This window comes from Hetaerina americana, unplaced genomic scaffold, assembly GCF_022747635.1.
Source record: "Hetaerina americana unplaced genomic scaffold, ioHetAmer1.1.p SCAF_12, whole genome shotgun sequence".
Lineage (NCBI taxonomy): Eukaryota > Metazoa > Arthropoda > Insecta > Odonata > Calopterygidae > Hetaerina > Hetaerina americana.
Window position 1 is genome coordinate 34,297,898 of NW_027286292.1, and position 19,858 is coordinate 34,317,755.

Here is a 19,858-nt window from a genome sequence, read left to right on the forward strand (position 1 = left end):
GTTCAAGATAGCTTTGGGTGGTGAGACTCATTTCAGGTAGTATGAAAATAAAGGCGGAGAAACTCTGCACGTAGTTAGCAGTTTATAATGACCCATAATTTCTGAAAACAAAGAAGATAAACCTGTTCCTTGCACATTGTAGAATACGTTTGTGAAATTTGTCATTTTATTTTAGTAGGCTTTGCACTACAAATAAATGCATCCTGGGTTTTAGGTAACTGAATAACTAAGTTTTTAATGATTCACATGCTTCCATAAGCATACGCAAGTAGTAACCAGAGTTTTTGTCCAAGTAAATAATTACGATATAACAATTGTTGTTGGGTTCATAACCTGCTAGGAAGTTAACAGAGGTTACATCTCAAAGAAAGAAGAAAAAAACTGCTCTACAATTTAGGGAGTAACTACCATTCTATTCAACATTAGTATATGAATGCAATAATTTCAGAGTATGAAAATCATTCGCCTTGACCAGTCTAGTGAATAAAATGATATCAGAAGTCCCTCTTCTTAGCATTCCACAGTGTTGACTGTAGAAAAGCCAATAGCACTCCCAACCCTGCTAAAATGAAGAAGTTAAAAATCACAGTGGCTCCTCTAATAGCCCAAACAAGCCTCAAACACTGCCCACAAAACCTACGACAAGAGAAAAATGTCCACGCAATAAGAAAGTCAGAGATTCCTCAAGATAAGAAAGGTGGACATCAGTAGGATCTGAGTCTGGGATGGGATGAATAGATCAGAGGAAATTTTTCTAACACAATACAAGCTTGGAGCACTAAAAATTGAACATGTGCCACAACATGCCAATGAGTCCATCAGACAAAGTCACAGACACATTATGTTCATACCCAGACAAAATATCATAATAATTAAATCAAATATTGCAATTCTATAATCCAACAGGCTATCCTGACCACTGATCATTTACATTAAGACTCCACTTATAATGATGAATAGTTACATAAGACTTTTGCTTTATTTTCATACTTACCATTTAATCCAGTATCATAGATATCAACAGAATCATGTCCACCACATGATTGAGTAGGTTTTTTGGAGCATGGCAGGTGACATTCACCTTTTACATGAGATCCAGGGTTCGTGCCACAGAGGCAGTTCACTGCATTATGCAAACCTGCATACCTTTAAAGGAAATGATCAAGTAATTAGAATGTCCTCATAATGACATCCCACTAGTTCCAGTTACAGAAGTTAACAAAATGAGATAAAATTAAATTGATCACAGTAAAGAAATTTTAATTTCATACAAATATTATGCCTCTAATACTCCTAGCAACAAAGTCATCTCAGTTGACAATTGAAATGAATAGAAATTATTAACTTTAGTAACTCCACACACTTTATTTAAAAACAAGACCCAGGTATTGACGTTGAACGTCATCATCAGGTGGTCCTCATAGAAGCAAACTTGGTATATATACCTTCTGATAGAGGGAGGGAGGTTGGTTAGAGAGGGAGGGTGGAGGATTAAAAAAGTTAAAATGTAGCTGGGAGGAAATAAGCATTACATCTTTCAGTATTAATCGTTAACTTGGAAGAGTGGTAGGTCTAGGAATGGGGAGTAAGAGGGATACAAAATGTAGTTGGCACGTTCATCTTTGCAACCGATGCATTTAAAAATTTCCAACTGCTCCAAATCATTGAGCTTTTGACCTTTATTTTCAAAATGAAGAATTTTAGTCAAAAAGTAACTTTTGTGGTCATTCTCCAAGAGGAGTTTTGCCATGAGGGATTTTATGTTCTTATCTTTACACATGTTTGGTGTTCTTTTATCCTTTCTTTAAATTTTTGTTCTCTTTGCCCAATAAACTTTATCTTACACTCCGAGAACTACAATTCATACACTCCACTCCTCTTGGTTTTGGTTATTATTATTACTTAGAGGAGAGCTTATTACCAAATAATAGTGACAAAATGAAAGCAACATCAATGTGTAACACTGAAATCATGGGGGGTATTGCATGACTTAAATACTGACCTGAAATATTGCTTTAAGCATACAGAGACACAGCTCTGGGCAGTATCTGCAGAATGAGGTTGTTTCACATGGTGGAACATATCATTACTTTCTAATTTGTAGCACCCAACATGACCACTCAGCATTTCTGTGAATTTCAATATAACATCAATTTATTTAAAAAAAGAAATAATCACTAAGAAAGCACTTTTCATACAAACATACGAACCAAGTGAATAGCAAGTTTCAAACACAAGTAGTATTGCACTAAATATCGTAATAGCTGCCCTGCGGCTAAACAATCCGTATTCCGAACCTGAAAAAGGTAATTTAAGGCTTGTCACTATAAATAAAAATCATTTTTGGTGTGCTATCATAAAATGGTAGACATCCTAAGTTATTAACATAAAACAGCAAAAATTACTCCACTCTCTCCTTTAGCTCGAATGCATAAACTTTGTAACTCTTGATTAAACAACGTGACACATTTTCCGCTGTAACATTTCAGGGCAATTAAAGTGAGAAATTAAAAGTTAATCATGTAAAAATTCACAACCATTAAAATTCCATAATAATTTAACTGGGCCATTTTTAAGCGATCTGCCCGTCTTCTAGAGTTTTACTAGATTTTGCTCTTGCAAATTATGCGATATTCTTCACACTTCCCTATGGTATTAGTGAAGTGCAAACATCCTATTCATGCATCTGCTAAAACTGGCTGTTGCCCGGAATAATGACAAAGAATGACATATATCAGTGTTCACGCAATTAATCTACAGAAATCGTGATAATTCATATTTTACCCAAATCTATCGTGCTCTAGATTGAAAAAAGAAAACATAACACGAAGCAGATTACAGTGAACGTAATATTTACCATAATTAACGATACTATTACGTGGAGACCATTATGAAATTTTCGTTTTTCCGATGCATTGTTAAGTCCTAAAATTTAATCAGTGTGCATGGAAAACTGAATGTATATCAAAATGACCCAAATACATTTCAAGATTTAAAGGTAATTTAAGCACTGCCAAGAGTTATAAATTGCATAAATAAGATGAAGTACAAAAACAATTTCCTAAAAACATTTTCATTTTACCCATTCCCTGAAGAGTTGGGACGAAAGCATAAGATGAAAGTGCAGACATTCCCAATCGATGTCCGTCATTAAATTTGGCACGATTCACTAATCATTTTTACTCATTGTTCCCGTTACCGCCGAATTCCCAGTGAACAAATTGAATCGGCATTAGCATCAGGTTGTTATGTATATTTACACCACTGCCACCAACCGTACCGATGAGCTACGATGCTTCAAAGTTTGCCAACAATAGAATTAGTACATAAAATGAAAAAGAGGGAATTTCAAACCCATTCAAAATCATGGTGGTTTATTAAGAATAGTCTCCACTAAGAATAACTCAAGTTAGATTTTTATAGACACTGATACCATACTTACTTGCCCATTACTATATCCTCTAATATAACTTATTTCATATTCGATTGTTGCTCAATATTTCCTGAATCCGTTTTTCCAGTATTCTTTCATTTTACTCGAAAACCTTGTTTTCTTCCCCTCCAGAAAAACTTTTTCACTTATTTTTATTGCCATTCATTTCACTTTTTCCAACCTTCTCTCCTTATATACCTTGGAATCCTCCAAATCCACGCTTGTCCTCACCAACCAAGTTTCTAAACCTTTCAATATTTATTACCATACCTATTTATTTACTTTCAAAAGACCAAAGCCAAATTAGAAATTTGAATAATAAAAAAATCAAATGTCAACATTAACATGAAGATTAAGATAAGTCAAAAATATACAAATGTCTGTAGATACATTTTCAATGCATAAATATGCTATGGGCATATAGGTCAATGCACATAAGTTAACTAGCGGTAGCTCAGTTTGCTTCATTTACCTATACCTACAACTATATGCTACTATCATCACCCATCATCACATCAAATACAAAATGAAAACTAAAATAATCAAAATAAAAACAATAAAAAGAAATATCATTCTACTCACAACATATACTCTGAGAATCCATTTCCCAAGATTTCTTGAGGCTGTATCAAATACCAAATTGTATTGGAGTCATGGAATCAAGCATTTGAATTTCAAAACTCCAAGAATACATAAATGCCCATCGAGTCATTTCTTTACTGGCTGCCAAAGTCACAATAAGCCCCATTTTACTACACATCACATTCATTTTTTTATATACTGAGTATTACCAATTGCCTTTCTGCTATCCAAATGCCTGTTAATCTCCTCATACAACTTACCATCCATTTTCAACATTCTATCAAATATAGTGTCCACTTGTTCAATTATGGGTGGTAGTCCAGGGGTAGAGCATCTACAGCGCAATATGTTCTACTTGGTTGACGAATATCTCAACAATATTCCCAACCAGTAAGTTCATACTTTTAGTTTCTAGCAATGGTCATGGTCTGATTCATGTTAATGATCAATGATTTTTCTGAATTTGATATTGCATGTGCGTGTTACAGCCAATGTTCATGGGTTTGTACCAAACATTTATGTAACTATGAGCATCATTTCATTTATGTATCTTAATTGAGCCTGTGTCTTTGCTCCTCTTTGACGTGCCTTATATCATGTACATACACCACCCACCTGGTATTTTTGTATTGTGATCTCTGGGCAAATAAAAAGTAATAATAATAATAATTGGATTACTGACTGGAAGTCTCGGGTTCAATTCCCAGGCAAGCCTCCCTGGGCACCCTCAGCTCCACCCAAGCTATGTGATTTTTCGAGTACCTGATCTTCCTGGGAAATCATAACCAGGACAAGGAAAGGAACTGGCCCCCCTACCCTGATTTGTGAATTTCACTTGCTGCTAGGCTTAGTACTGGATGAACTTTAACATCACCCACCAAACCGACCTTCGGCATGATAACTGTTTGTTGTTTTTTTATACATTCACCACAAATAAAATCATTCTATACATTATCCTTATCAGATACTTTCCGTTCAGATTAGTTCCTTCAATTTCAGTCTCTCTCTTATATATCTGACCTATCTAGAACCAACTGTAACTCTTTTGTCCTCTGTAATTAGCAAATCTACTGCATGTATATTTAAGGATGGCTATACTTACATCTCTAATCATTTCATCTGCCTTATCTTTGCATCCATTTTCCGTAGATGTACTTATCCATTAACACACTGGAGAACCAGTGTAAGATTACACATCCTTGTTCAACAGCATTCTTTACTGCAAACCAAGTGTTCAAAGTTCCATTATTCTTTCACTTGCTGTACTATTTCCATACTTTGCTTTCGTAGCATTCTATAAAATCTTCATATTCTCTTAAAAACCTTGAAAACTTTCATCCATTAAATGTATTGAATGCCTTCACCATATCAATCAACACAAAACATTTTCTGCCCTCCATTCAGTGATGAATTGTCTGCTGGAGACCAAACAAATGATCTCTTTATCTCTATAAGCAGTTGCTAACCATTTGGACCTCGCTGACCATTGAACTCACCATTCCTAATTTCCTGTGTCTAAAATGATTTTTTTAAATATAATAACATCTTTTTCAAATTAGTATAAAATAACATTTTATTAAATTGAAAAAGAGTGAAAATTGGAAGTAAAAATATTGGAATGTATCATGTTGGCTGAGGACATGACTGCAGAGGCAGGCAGTAAATGTAAAGTCATAGAGATGGTAACAGACCTTAATGCCAAATGTAAAGAACATGAAATGTTAAAAAGAAAAAAAAGACTACAAGTATAATAATACGAGGTAAAGGTGAAAGGATAAGCATCACATTGGAAGGTGAAAGGATTGAATAAGTAGAGAGCTTTAGGTATTTGGGAAGTGTCATCGCTGAAGGCATCCTGTTCCAAGGAAATCAAATCAAGAATAGCTATGGCAACAAGGGATTTGATAGAAGAAGGAACTACAGTAGGGACCTTTGAAAAAGGAACTAAGAAAGAGATTGGCAAAATATGATGCATCTGAAGTGTGATGCTGATGGCAGACACATGGACTTTGTGGAAAGATGAAGCAAAAAGAATAGAGGACTTCGACATGTGAATCTGGAGAATGGAGGGGATTAAATTGGAGGATAGAGTAAAGAATGAGGTGCTATGAAGGATTGGAGAGGAAAGAGACTAGGTAGAGATAATCAAGGAAAGAAAGGTTAATTGGTTAGGGAAGGAGAGCCAGTTTATGCCTGTGTAGGAGGGAATGACAGAGGGGAAGGGAGAATGAGGGAGGAAGAGGTATATGATGATGGACATGATTAAGATTGGGGTAAGATATAAAGAAATGAAAATATTGGTTCAAGATAGGAATACATGGATGTTAACGAATGAGTGAACCTGCCACATGGCAGATCAACCAATGATGAATATGAAAATTCATTTGTTTGATACCAATAAAATCATTAAAAATTGTCTGCTTCAGGCCAAATTGTGATATTTGTTGCCCATTTCTTGAAATTTTTTTTAAGAACCATAACAATTTTCACACAACCACCAATTATTGACTATTTTCCTAGAGCATAATGGTCATATCATAATGGTATTATTGTGATGGTAGTTGTCATTTAAGCATGCAAATTTAATTTACCCTCAATTACACAGCAAAGGCTCATATCCAAATATCCCCTGCCACTAGCTTATAAGCATGCAAGATGTGTTGAATTCTTAGTTTTGATTTCTTAAGGGTTAGAGTGAAGACTGACCAAGAGAAAATTGATTTTTTGGTTGCCAGTCTTGCTAACCAATCAGGCAATATGCATGTTTATTGTGTCAGATACAACAACAAGTTAAGCAGGCCAAATTCAATAACGATTGGTTGATTAAAAAAATGATTTGCCATACTTAAGTCTGCCAGAGTAATCGCTGTGTAAAACTTTTAAGCAGTAGAATTACCTTTAATTTATTTCATATCTATATTTTTATCTAGGACCATGTAAGAAAACTGTATAGAGTCATATCCTATTTCACAACAGGTGATTATCCAAAATTTGCAAGGATTCACTGTTCTCCTTTTATTTTCATGGGAAGAGAATTCATTTCCAGATGCCTTCAAAACAAGTATTTTTTATGACAAACAGTCCAAAAACCATCCTCCTGGGGTCAGATGCCTCAACAAAGAACATACAATAGGCAGTTAGCCTCTTACCTTTTTTCTATCTTGCATTAATATCCTGCCAGGAGAAATCATAATATTTTCCCTTCAGTCTAGTTTCTGGGTTCATTGGTATGTATAATCTTACCACCACATCAATACTGTAGTCCACAGGAAGGAATTTATTCATTTATGCTTCCCTCCTTAGTTTTATAGAGAATTAAAACTTAATATCATTGGATGAAGTACATTTATTGTTCACAGCCAACAAAGTTAACTCCATTAATAACAGGCTAGCAGAGCATTTGACCTTTCAAACCATGTTTGTCCAGATTTCAGGCAGGACAGTGGCATCAGAATGCTTAAAACATTGTGAATCCATCATATTTCACTGTTTATATAAATAAGGCATTTGATATATTTAAATCTTATAAAACAGCAATGAACTCACAAGATGAATTATACCAGTATTTTTCAAAGATTTCCTAAAATATAATGAAACATTCTTTAGTATCATATACAATTTATGATGAAGATTCTCAGGTTTAAAACAAAAAATAACCATGGGTAAAATATTTATAATTATTTGAATGTACGACTGCCTAAAATGAGTTTAACACAATGGTTACACTTTTAATATGGCGATCACCTAAAAGTATTACCACAAACATATATTTGTGATGATGTATGACAAAATTAAAATTGCCATCAACCACTAAACAAGCAACTAATGAAGTGCTGAATAATTAGGCTGCCGCCTTAATTTGGAAGTTTAAAATTTTTAAATTCAATTTACTATAAGACAAATATTGAACAAAATATAGCTGGAGCAGCTCGGAGATGAATGTATCATAAGCATTTATCCAATGGATATATAAAACATTGAAGGAAAAGTTAAATAAATTTTTTTCATTAATTAGATATAAGTCATCACTTTTCCATTCAATGGCATTCAACCAGCTCTTCTCTAGTGCCAATTTCTTGTTAGGTACAAATTTACAATCTTATGGTAGTACCCTCTACACAGAGAGCACAATGCATTTCAAAGGCCCACTGAACTTCCACGTCCATCTAGGTTCATACATAACTACACCATTTCTTACTTGTATAGATACATACACTTTCCTTAGGTACATAATTTGGTGAAGGTAGTAAGGCGAATGCGTGGGGCTTTGGACAGACCATAATAGTTTTAAATATTTAAAGGTAACTTCACTGAAAGCGCTTCTTCATTTCATCACAAGCACAAATCTCAAATATTTTCACAAAAGCAATGTCACTGGCGCAACTATTTTTTTCAAATAGTAATATGCAATCACTTGAATCAACCTACACACTAATTAATATTTTTCCCAACAGATTTGGATAATTTAAAACTGCCTAAAACACATTCAATGATTTACTGAATGAAAAGATATAACAATTAACTTCTCATTTAACAAGTTATAAAAGTACTGCACTACAAAATATTCAGTTCAGCAACATCAGCACTAAAAACATGTTTAAGGCATTTTCAAATATTTTTTGCATACATTATACTAAGTTAAACCTCACTAATCCAGACTATATGGGGCCAGGAGTGGTCTATTGGATATATGGATGCTATTTGATCTCTTGGCACAATTTGGTTAATGACACTTGAATTCTGTTAGACTTAACTGAAGCTGCTACAGATGAATGTTGTCATTGGATTTAATCAGTTATTGATTGAAGAATATTGCTGTATAGTATTTGTTTGAATTTTTTGGTGATGTACCATTTTAATGGAAATGAATGATTTACGTTGTCACTGATATGAATAAAAAAAGAAATCTTAATTTTTCTTAAGAAATTCCGAATACTTTTATTTGAAAATTTGTAACTTATGATATGCAATTAAGGAACCAGGCCACTGTGATGACTCCTATAAACTAATAATTTGTCCAGTTATTTGAAGGTAGAGAGAAATTTTATTAGCCTTCACAGTTACCAATATTATCCCTTGGCAACACTATACAACTTGTAGCTATGATCAGCATTTGCACACAGATACTCTTCTTTACTGATTTTTTTTCATCAGGGACCCTTGGATTAACTTCGTAAGGCCTGCATGTTTTCTGTGAAAGCTCTTCGGTACACAGCCATTTGATCTGTATTACTTCTCTGATATTACTGTAAATCATACTCAGTCATAGGGGCTTACAAATGTTCCATAACTGGTTCAATAGCATCACTATTGGCACTCACAATGAAAATTTATCATATATATTACGCCTCCTTAACTACACTTACGCCTCCTTTACTTCTGGCCAAGCACTACTTGCAGTTAAGTTCCCTGCATGCACATATTTAGTCATTTTTTTAAATATTGTATCTTTTATATCAATGCCAAAAATTCTTACATTAAGTGATCGTTTCAGCAAATATATCACCTATGGATAGTCTCTTGCTATTTTTCCACTTCCAGTAACATCATTTCTTGGACCTGCATTTCCTTTTTGTAGATCTTTAATTCAAAACTAAGCGCAAATAGATGGCCATTAGCTATCTCATTTTCAAAAGATAGGGAGAAGATAGTGTGAACCTCTGCATCCAATTTCTCAAGAAACTTTCCTCTGTTCAATGCTGAATATTACTATTTCTTTTACAGACCTCTCCTGTGGTGTTGTTATCAAAAGTTATTTTAGTCTTTCAGTTACTCCATATTCATTGAATATCAAGGTATATGAAGATTCACAAACCCACATGGAAAGAATTAGCTCTCATGTCAAAATACAAGTGTCATTTTTACAAAATGTATGCCATTTGGTAAACATAAGAATTATTTTTCATGTAGCATGATCCTTTTCATAATTTCAAAAAAAAAGTTGGAGTATTGATTGAAAAATAATTATTTTTAAGCATATGCTGAGGAACATACAAGTTATACGTATATATCAGCAGTTCACAGTAGTCCCGCTGCCCCCTAACTAAGCCACCCGCAGTACACTCCCTGACCCTGTCTGGATTACGCATGAGTTTGGATAAGCAAGAGTTTACTATAACTCTATTAATGTAACATAAAAATGTCCATAATTCACTATCTTTATTCATTGTACATTGATGGTTTAAAACCAGGGGTGTGCAAAGCTTCATTATGGAGCAAGCGAGTCAAAATACAAGTGAATCATCTAAAAATATTCTTTCACCGACATTAGGGTTGGCACAGATACATTCTTGTTTGTATGTTATCCCAGGACCCTAAGAAATTGGACAAGTTTTTTTTTGGTTCACATGAATCAACACGATGGAAACACTGATGACACAGCCTCATACCAACCATCAAAAAATACTGCATTTAGACTGTAGGAATTGCATTCAAAACCTACCCATAAAATTACTGAAAAATAAATTAAACAACAATTTAAGTTATTGATGACAATCACACGCTTGAAAGTAGAAATGCATCACACTTTGGAGTGACTATCATCAATTTGTCTAGTTATTGGCTCTCCAGTTGAAGAAAAATAACACATTATGCAGGAGATTGCATGAATACTTCTAGGCACGAGAGTTTCGTTGTTTTAGTGTTATTGCTAAGGCAGTTATTATTACTTAGTATCCTCCCACATGTACATGTGACAGACAAATATGAGGTATTTGCATATAAAAAATAAGGTATGAGTCGGCCAACAGCAATTTATCTATGCATAATTTTTTAGAACACATTACGCCTACTTTAAATCATTTATAAATGAATTATTTCACAAGTTCTACTGTTGACATGATTTCAACAGTAAATATCGAATTAGCATTTCAAATAGCTTACATTGATGTTTTGATTTTGGAAAAAAATCCTGCTTTGCACACCCCTATTAAAAATATGCTTTGGTCAAAACATAACATCAAATAATTCTTTATAAGGAACACCTTTCAACTGGTACCCTTCACCATCAAACCCTCTTGAATTCTCTTTTAGCTTTTTTTGAACCTTCCACAAAATCATCTTATCACTAATATTTTAGAATTTGTTAATATATTTAACGAGCTAGTTGTGTGATTAAAGCAGCACACATTTCAAAAAATTCCATAGTGTGGTGACCAGTACAGGGATGACTTGATACTGCCTCTGTAAAAAGAAGGAAATAATTTATGTTAGCAGTTTAACTTCCAAGTTAATAAAGCCTGAAGTATCTAATGAGCATTGTTTATGATTACACTGCAAAAATGACCACTACTACATATTTGGGCATTTGGGACCATTAAAATCGACATAGTGACACCACTACAATAGAGGCACTTGAGGTCACTATGATGAACATCATGGTGATGTGATAGTGGCATCCCTATGATCCATCATAGTGGTCCCAAATATCTATAGTCTTACTGTAATGATAATTTTGGGCAAGTTAGGCCAAGCAATGAAATGTATTTCCAATTAGACAAATAAAATTTAGGCAGCAAAGATGAGTAAGAAAAATTTGCTTCCTTTATAAATCAACCCCATCTCTTTAACCCTTTCTTTCTGAATAACTGCCCAGATGAATAAATAGCTTCAAAGCAAAATGGTATGCCATTGAATAAAGAATTGAACAAGGAAATTCAGAATTAACCATTGAGCTAAACAATATAATGACTAACATTTATTGGGATAGAAATTGTTTATGTGAAATTACACAAAAGGCATTCATATGATTATGCATTTAAATCACAACTACAACTGCAATGAACACAATCAAGCTTAGGCCTGTTCACAAATAAAATATTAAAATCCCCTCCACGACTCCTCCATTATTTACAAAAATACTTAAATAAACACTTTGCTAGCATATTCAATGATTCAGTAATTTCCCCTTTCTTGTTCTAAGAGAGAGATTCTAGCTTATGTCTTAAATTCGGGGGATGCACAGGGGGAGGGGTGGAAAACAATTTTCTAAGTAAACCATTCTGATGCTGAAATATCATGTAGAATAGGAGAAACCAATCCGCACACTACATAGTCGTCAAAATGAACACAACTAAGCAACCCTCTATCATGGATAAATGTATGGAAATGGAATTAACCGCAACACCTTGAGTCCAGGAACAAAAATTTGTTCTTTTGTAAAAAAATTTGTTCTTTTTTTAACATCTTTATAACCCTATATTTTCTTTTAATAATAGAATGACTATTGATATACAGTACACCCCCACTAATCCAGACCTGAGTAATCTGAAATCGGCCGGCATCGGCACTAGTCTACTGTTAAAACCCCCACATGACCTGGACTGTGTGTGGCCGTGTGGTGTGAGCCTTATCACAAGAGGCAGCACTGCTGCGCTTGGCCAAAAAATACATGCTACCTTGAGAGTTCTCATGAAAATAGTTAAAAATAATTAAAATATCCCAATAATGCATCAACATTAGTTTTTCATTTGGAATTATGAATAAAATATCGCTAGATGAAACATACTACCTTGATCAAAAAGTTCCCGGAATAACCACCGTGTGGCGCTCCCATCGTTCCGATTTGAGTTCTGTTTTTTTTGTTAAATTGGTACATCTGTTGTTGATATTCCCTTTAAATCTTAGTGTCATAACTTGACATTTGCAAAAGTTACGTAGCCAAGAGTACATCTATCTCTGTGTGTGTTGGCGATTTTTTACAATTTCAGAAATGGATTTAAATTTGCACCAACGAACTTGTATTAAATTTTGCGTAAAAAACGGATTTAGTGGCGCACGGACGTTGGAAATGTTGGAAAAGTGTTTCGGCAACGATTCTCTAAAAAAAACGGTCGTTTACCAGTGGCACGAGCGGTTCAGAAGTGGTCGTGAGTCAATCGAAGATGATGAACGCAGTGGCAGACCATCGACATCGAAAGTCGGTGAAAAAATTGATAAAGTAAAAGAAATGTTGGTCAATAACCGCAAATTAACCATCAGAGAAATAGCGGAGGACTTGAACATTGCCTATGGATCCGCCCAAGACATTGTGGTTAATGATTTGGGTTTCCGTCGTGTAGCAGCAAAGTTGGTGCCAAAAGACCTCAATTTCATGCAAAAAAGAGACCGTGTTGACGTCGCAAAAGACATGATTTGCGATCCCACATTCATCAAAAGGATCATTACTGGAGACGAGACGTGGGTTTATGAGTACGACACGCAATCCAGACATCAGGCAAGTGAATGGCGTTCACCAAATGAGCCGAGACCAAAAAAACCACGTCGTTTTCAGTCAAAAAAGAAGGCAATGCTGACGGTTTTCATGGATTACAACGGTGTAGTGCATCATGAATTTTTGCCAGAAGGCCAGACAGTAAACAAAGAGTATTATTTGGGCGTTATGAGACGTTTGCGTGAAGCAATTCGCCGAAAGAGACCAGAAATGTGGGCAGAAAACTCGTGGATTTTGCACCATGATAACGCACCGTCGCACAGTGCTATCATTATTCGTAATTTTTTGACGAAAAATGCAACAAATACCATCCAACAGCCACCGAATTCACCTGATTTGGCTCCCTGTGACTTCTTTCTGTTCAATCGAGTTAAAAAACCACTACGGGGAACGCGTTTTAGCAGCCGAGAGGAAGTAATGGAAAAATCGCAGGAAGCACTGATGGACATACCGAAAACCGAATATAAAAAATGTTTCGAGGATTGGATCAAGCGCTGGCATAAGTGTGTTGCAGTCGATGGGGATTACTTTGAAGGGGACAATATAAAATTAAATGAATAAACTTGTATTTTTAATTTTCTGAATAAATTCCGGGAAATTTTTGATCAAGGTAGTATGCACCAGGTAATTCACTACACAAACAACTGCCTAAAATCTTCACTGCAATGTCACAAAAATCTATTGAAGATACAATTTATTATTCCAGCTGGCCAATTCCAGAACTGTATCAACATATATTGTAGATAGGCCATCTGCAGTGCAACTAACTCTTCTATCAAAACATATGACAGCAAAAAATTAGCGTTTATGGTCATTAAATGGCAATAAAATTTGTTTTCTTAAACCATATATCCTTGCATAAGTTTTATTTATACCTTTGCACTAAAGCACTGTTATCCATTTCATATGATTTGAAAAATTAAGTAGATCTTTACCATGTTGTTTCAGAGTTCTCCACCAAATTTGTCATCAGTAAATCTTATAAGTGGAAATACATACTAAATCTTACCAGAAGAAACATTGGGTCCATCAGCTTCTTCGCTGCTGAGGCTTTTGAAGTCAAGAAGATAGCTTTTATAATCCACTTGATAGAGTTGGAGAGACATCTTCACATACTTCCCTGTCAAAGGATTTTCATGTCGAACTCGAACATGATATGGATTTATTACTTTCCATTCCTGAAATCAAACATTATTATGAATAAAAATTTTAACCATTAAAAATACACAAGTATCTTTAAAATACATGCAAATCTTTATACATATATATTATTATTATATATATAAAAAGTATCTTCTTTCTTCAAAAATGGTCTTAACCTGATTTTTAATAACAAACCCAAAAAAATTGCCAAGTATCTCTCAATGGGGATACTTACGTAAGAATATACACAGAATAAAAGACTGTTCAATCAAAACTCAATGTATGTAGAAATTCAAAGAGTGAAATATTAATGTAAACATAAGATGCTAACTGGGTAACACACAAAACAGCCCATACTTTGAATGGTAATTCTAGCAATTACAGAAATAATTCAGTGGTAGTATTTAGGGGAGGCGACTGACAGCTATGGTCATTTGCACCATTATTCGACGACACTGGGATCTGTACCTGGGCCCTCTGGGTGGAAATCTAGTACTTATCTAGAATACCACACAGAAGGGAGATATGGAGCAACATGTTAAGGTAAAAGAAATGAGGATTTACATGCTATCTACATAATCCTATGTGATTACAGAGGTAGGTGCAACAGGGATTGTCTCAAAATTCATCAATAATAATATGTCTGAGACTACGGATTTCTATACTTTCAGATTGATTGGAAAAAAAATCCCATTAATATGAAAGCTACATTGTACGATCTCCTTTAAAGTAAGAGGAACTGGAAAAATTTAAGGGTTTCCCATTAAATGTAATACAAAAAAACCAACATTTTCCATGCATGTTGGCACAGAAAACTTGAATTATTTCACTGGGGCAACTATCAAAAATAGTATTATTAAGCCAAATTGGGAGGGAAGATTTCAGCTTACAGATTTTTCACCAAAACCACACTTCTTATAATAAGAGTTGCTTAGTAGTTAATTTGATTTATTCAATGACTTTAAAATTACGTTAGTATAGATTTCAGCTTAGAGATTTTTCACCAAAGCCACACTTCTTATAATAAGAGTTGCTTAATAGTTAATTTGATTTATTCAATGACTTTGACATTACAATAGTAATTTCAAAAGATGTGATAAAATAAAGAAGTCCTCATATTCAAATTTTATAATAATACTTATTTCATCAAATTTTTCACAGCAAAGCTGTATAGCACTGACATCTGTCATATGACATTTTGAAATAATAATTAATTCATGTGCTCACTCTAGCCATTGACAATCTTTCTTAGCACATTGTGCACAGATGGCAAGAATTCTCATCAAATAAAACCCAACCATTACGGATGGATGAAGAGAATTCTTGTAATTTAGGAGCATCATTTTAAACTTTTAATTAACATTATTTACATGATTGGTGGTAACTTTTAATTTGCCTTTCGTTACTTAAAAAGAAGCCTTAACTTAATTTTTGACTGCATTAAGTAATTTTGATAGTATAAGCTGTTTAACTGGATTTAAATCCTAGACCATTTTTTTGTAGTGGCAGGTAACTTCAATTTCAACAGCTTGAAACTTGTCATCCCTCTTCTTTTTGGTAGTAATATTTCTTTTATCTCTTCCTCAGGTACCCCAATGTCTTGCCTTGTTATTTCTTGAGTGTTTATCCACATGGCCCTAGCTGAGCTATCATTGAGCAACCTCTATCACACCTCAAGCACCATTGGCTCGCTTGCAAGTTCCATTCCCAGCTAATGGAATGCACTCTCAGCTCTGCTCTATCAACATAAAATTTTTTATGAAAAGAACGAGGGGGCCAATAATGTATTGTCCATAGTTCTTTTACGGTTCTGGTTAGTTTCTTCTCTTGATGTGTCTTGAGCAGTTTGTTTCCTTGAGTCCCTGTGAATTGTGCTTTTGTTGTTGGGTTTGTCTTCTGAGTGGTTTTTCTCATGCCTTATTTTTCGAAATATTTAAAGGAATATTCTATGCAATGGAACCGCATAGAAAAGAGAGTGCTTTGCGCGAGGAAGAAATTTTATCAGATCTGTGCCTTGGTGACTAGTCAGATGTGCCATTAGAGTATGAGGAAGTGATTCCGATATTGTGGGGAAGGCCAGAAATAAAAAAATCCACTCCATGGTAAGTGGAAGTGACTCCAATAGGAGTGCAAATGAAGATAACAATCAACCAATAATCTCTACTCGAACCATCATGTCAAATAGAGGGCTCCCTGCCACGTAGAAGAGTGAGGTGAAAACAATGAAAAAGCTACAGTGCATTTTTTTCTCGTGAAGGTTGATTTAGAAAGCTTTGGGTGATTTAGAAAGACAAACGTGAGGTGAGGATTATTAGGGCTATTCACAGTGCTGGAATGGGTAATGAAATTAATACATAATTGAAAGATAGGATCATAGGACTTGCCAATCAAAACCTTTCAGTATTTTGAAATACAATAAGTTCATAAAAGGCATAGACGGGGTGGATTTGTATTTATCACATTATACAATCATGAGGAAAACAATGAAATACAAATATAATTTTTGTTATTACCACCTAGGTTTCGGTAAAGTATAACATCTTCATTTAAATTGAAAAATGTTACACTGTAATGAAACGTAAGTCATAATAAACAAAATTCTATGCCGAAAAGCAAAAGGTCTTCTTTAATTATGAAGGATTTCCACCATTTTACACCTGAAACTGTGTCACTTATGAAATGTTCGATGAAAGAAGTCCGTGGCTTCTTAATTGCACTTTTTTATTGCTTTTAGAACTAATAAAACACTCAGGGAATCTAATAGTATTCGTTATGAAGGCTTTCTGCTCCAGACCGCCAAAGAGTGGGCAACAGGTAGAGAGGAGCCAGAGAGTCATCTTTGGCAGACGACACTAATGATAAGTCGATGCAGTGTGTTTTATCAAGGGATCACCCACATTGTCTCTCGAGTCCTTAGTAAACATAATATACAAGTATCATACTAAGAAGAAATACTAAAATTATTTTGGAGCATTACATTCAAAATTCCATTTAAAATTATCAATTTTTAAAAAAGTTATAACGATTTTACTGAAGCAACGCAGGCTCAAAAACCTTCAAAATCTGCTGGAATGGAGGGTAAAAACCCATTTAAATAACTCTGTATGCAACGTGTTAATCTGTTTGTCATAATCAAGTAAACGGCCTGGGCCTAGATCTTTCACATTATTTCTTATGGTAGGGAATATAATGTCTTTTTCTCTTACCCATCCAGTTTTCATTTAGAATTCTGGTCTGTCTGTTTTTAAGTCTGGTGACCTCAATTACCAAGAAATTAATGGCCATTAAAATAAAATTTTGCTAATAATAAAGAAACATTATAGAAAAATGACTTCAAAATCAGTGTGAATATCATTGACTTCGCTAACCTATTTTTCCATTCTCATCTGTTGGAAGCACATTTCAATAGGTGCCAATCATGCCAAACATTATTTCTCCTTGGATAATGATTACCATGGTTCTTTCCCTCAGCACATTTTATTGCATTAGCTCTAGTGTGACTGATGACAGGAGGCACTGACTGGATATGCTCCCAATTTGACCAGAGATATTCCCTACCTGTGAAGCAAAGTGAGGTGAATCTGAAAAAAATTATCTCTCTCTGGATACCAGCTTGTGGCTTGGATAGGATGTAAATCAAAGGCTGCTCCAACCAAGAGTGTAAATATTTTGCTGTATTCCTTCCAGCCAAGTAATGGGTGACCATTACCATCAAGTGATGAATGCTCAAAACTCTCATTGACTGACGGTACTTGGATACTACTAGCATTTTCTTGTCATGTTGAATCTATTCACAATTTGGCAATTACAATTGAGATTATTGAGTACAGTATCTACACTATTGCTTATCAATTGATGCGGGAGTAATTATGACATACTGAATCTTATATGAAGCTCTACACACAAAATGTTGGGAATTGGAATGAAAATTAAAAAATGAGGAATCCTGGCTGAATTGTTTAGTAAATTTCAGCTCAACTACAATTTGCTATACAATTAGACTTAAGGATTTATCTAAGTTTTCATTTGACATGTACAAGGTATGTCCGAAAAGTATCCGACCTGTGTTGTTTTTATTATTATTTTTTTAGTGAGGATGTTGTGCACTAAAAATTTGCTCCAAGAGGTCAGACGGTCACAAAGAATATTACATTGAAGTCCTGAAAAGATTGCGTGATGCCGTGAGAAGAAAACGGTGGTCAAGCGGTGACTGGCTCCTTCACCACAATAATGCGCCAGCGCATTCTATGAATCTTGGGCGGCAATTTCTGGCAAAACACAAGATTGCACAGCTTGGCCAGCCTCTGTTAAGTCCCAACATAGCTCTCTGCGACTTTTGGATGCTCCCAAAATTGAAAATGGCATTCAAAGGAAAGTGGTTTGACGACATAGAGTAATGCAACGTGCGAGCTGAAGGCCATTCCTAAATCTGTGTTTGAGGACTGCTTTAAGATGTGGAAGTACCACTGGGAGTGTGTGGTTCAAACAAATGGGGACTACTTCGAAGGATGCCACGGCCCGGATGAGGAAGATTAGCACCAATGCAGAGATAAGAATGCAGGTTGGATAGTTTTTGGAAACACTTTGTACATTGATATATATGATAATTGACCGAATGGTATCATGGTAGCTACATTATTAAGTGAAAAATAAAATAATAGTGCAGTTGGTGAAATATAATGAAATTTTTTTTTAAATTAATACAGTTGTCTTTTAAAATCTCCTTAGAAAATTCAAAGACGGGCACTCATATTATTGAAAAGGTTTGTTTTTAGTGAGCCTCATTTCTCCCCTGACATCTGTTAACTTTTCAACTATCCATCGTTTCATTTTCATAGCCACCTGAAGTAATAAACTTTTGTTCATTCAGAAAATGGAAAAAAAGTTAGTTTCATGTGGTGATTAAAAACTTCTATTTAAAAGAATTAACACCTAAAGAGATCAGAGCTCAGTTGGATGAACGTCGTGGTAGCACTGCCCCTGTATCAAGATGTTTGCAATTGTTTACGATTGGGTAAATGAGTTTAAATGTCGTACATCCACAAATGGTGACATTACTCAGGACATCCAGACTAAGTAGATTCCTCTGAAATGATTGGCGAATTCCACAATATGGTTTTGAGTGATGGTAGAATCAAAATTCTCACAATCATTTAGGCATAGCATATCAGTGTTTTCAATTTTGCAGATAAATTGTTTGAGAAAAAAATCTCAGAAAGATGGGTGCCACATTTGTTCTCAATGGAGAATAAATGCAGATGTGTGGTCAATTCTGAGGCTAGTTTGGTACTTTTACATTTCATTTTCCGACCAGTTCCAAAGTTGATACATAACAGTGAATAAAATATGGGTACACAACTACATTCCAAAGGCAAAGAAAATAGTGGGTATCTAAAGGCCAATTGGCTCCATGGAAGGCAAAGACAGTGAAATTGGCCGACATGGTGATGTTTACTATTTTTTGGCAGGCACGTGGAATCATCAATATC

The 19,858-nt window shown here is 34.7% G+C and overlaps 2 protein-coding genes and 1 long non-coding RNA gene across 3 annotated transcripts in view; all 3 read right to left on the minus strand.

Moving 5' to 3' along the window:
- The window catches only part of Wsck (tyrosine-protein kinase Wsck), a 36,283-nt gene extending 34,503 nt beyond the window's left edge, over positions 1-1,780 (minus strand). The window contains exons 1-2 of the mRNA XM_071582952.1: positions 1,599-1,780; positions 995-1,146 (exon numbers count right to left, since the gene is read on the minus strand). Coding sequence (XP_071439053.1) covers positions 995-1,146; positions 1,599-1,780 — 334 coding nt within the window. The remainder of the gene's footprint in view (positions 1-994; positions 1,147-1,598) is intronic.
- A 250-nt stretch (positions 1,781-2,030) lies between these two features.
- LOC139685627 (uncharacterized) lies at positions 2,031-3,184 on the minus strand. The gene is made up of 3 exons (XR_011700204.1): positions 3,083-3,184; positions 2,211-2,297; positions 2,031-2,129 (listed from the first exon to the last, which is right to left on the minus strand). It is a non-coding gene; the product is annotated as an uncharacterized lncRNA (long non-coding RNA).
- A 4,162-nt stretch (positions 3,185-7,346) lies between these two features.
- Positions 7,347-19,858, minus strand: part of AMPKalpha (AMP-activated protein kinase alpha subunit) — a 36,864-nt gene continuing 24,352 nt past the window's right edge. Inside the window, exons 11-12 of the mRNA XM_071582883.1 lie at positions 14,236-14,404; positions 7,347-11,197 (exon numbers count right to left, since the gene is read on the minus strand). Of these exons, the coding sequence (XP_071438984.1) occupies positions 11,109-11,197; positions 14,236-14,404 (258 nt within the window). The 3' untranslated portion in view covers positions 7,347-11,108. The remainder of the gene's footprint in view (positions 11,198-14,235; positions 14,405-19,858) is intronic.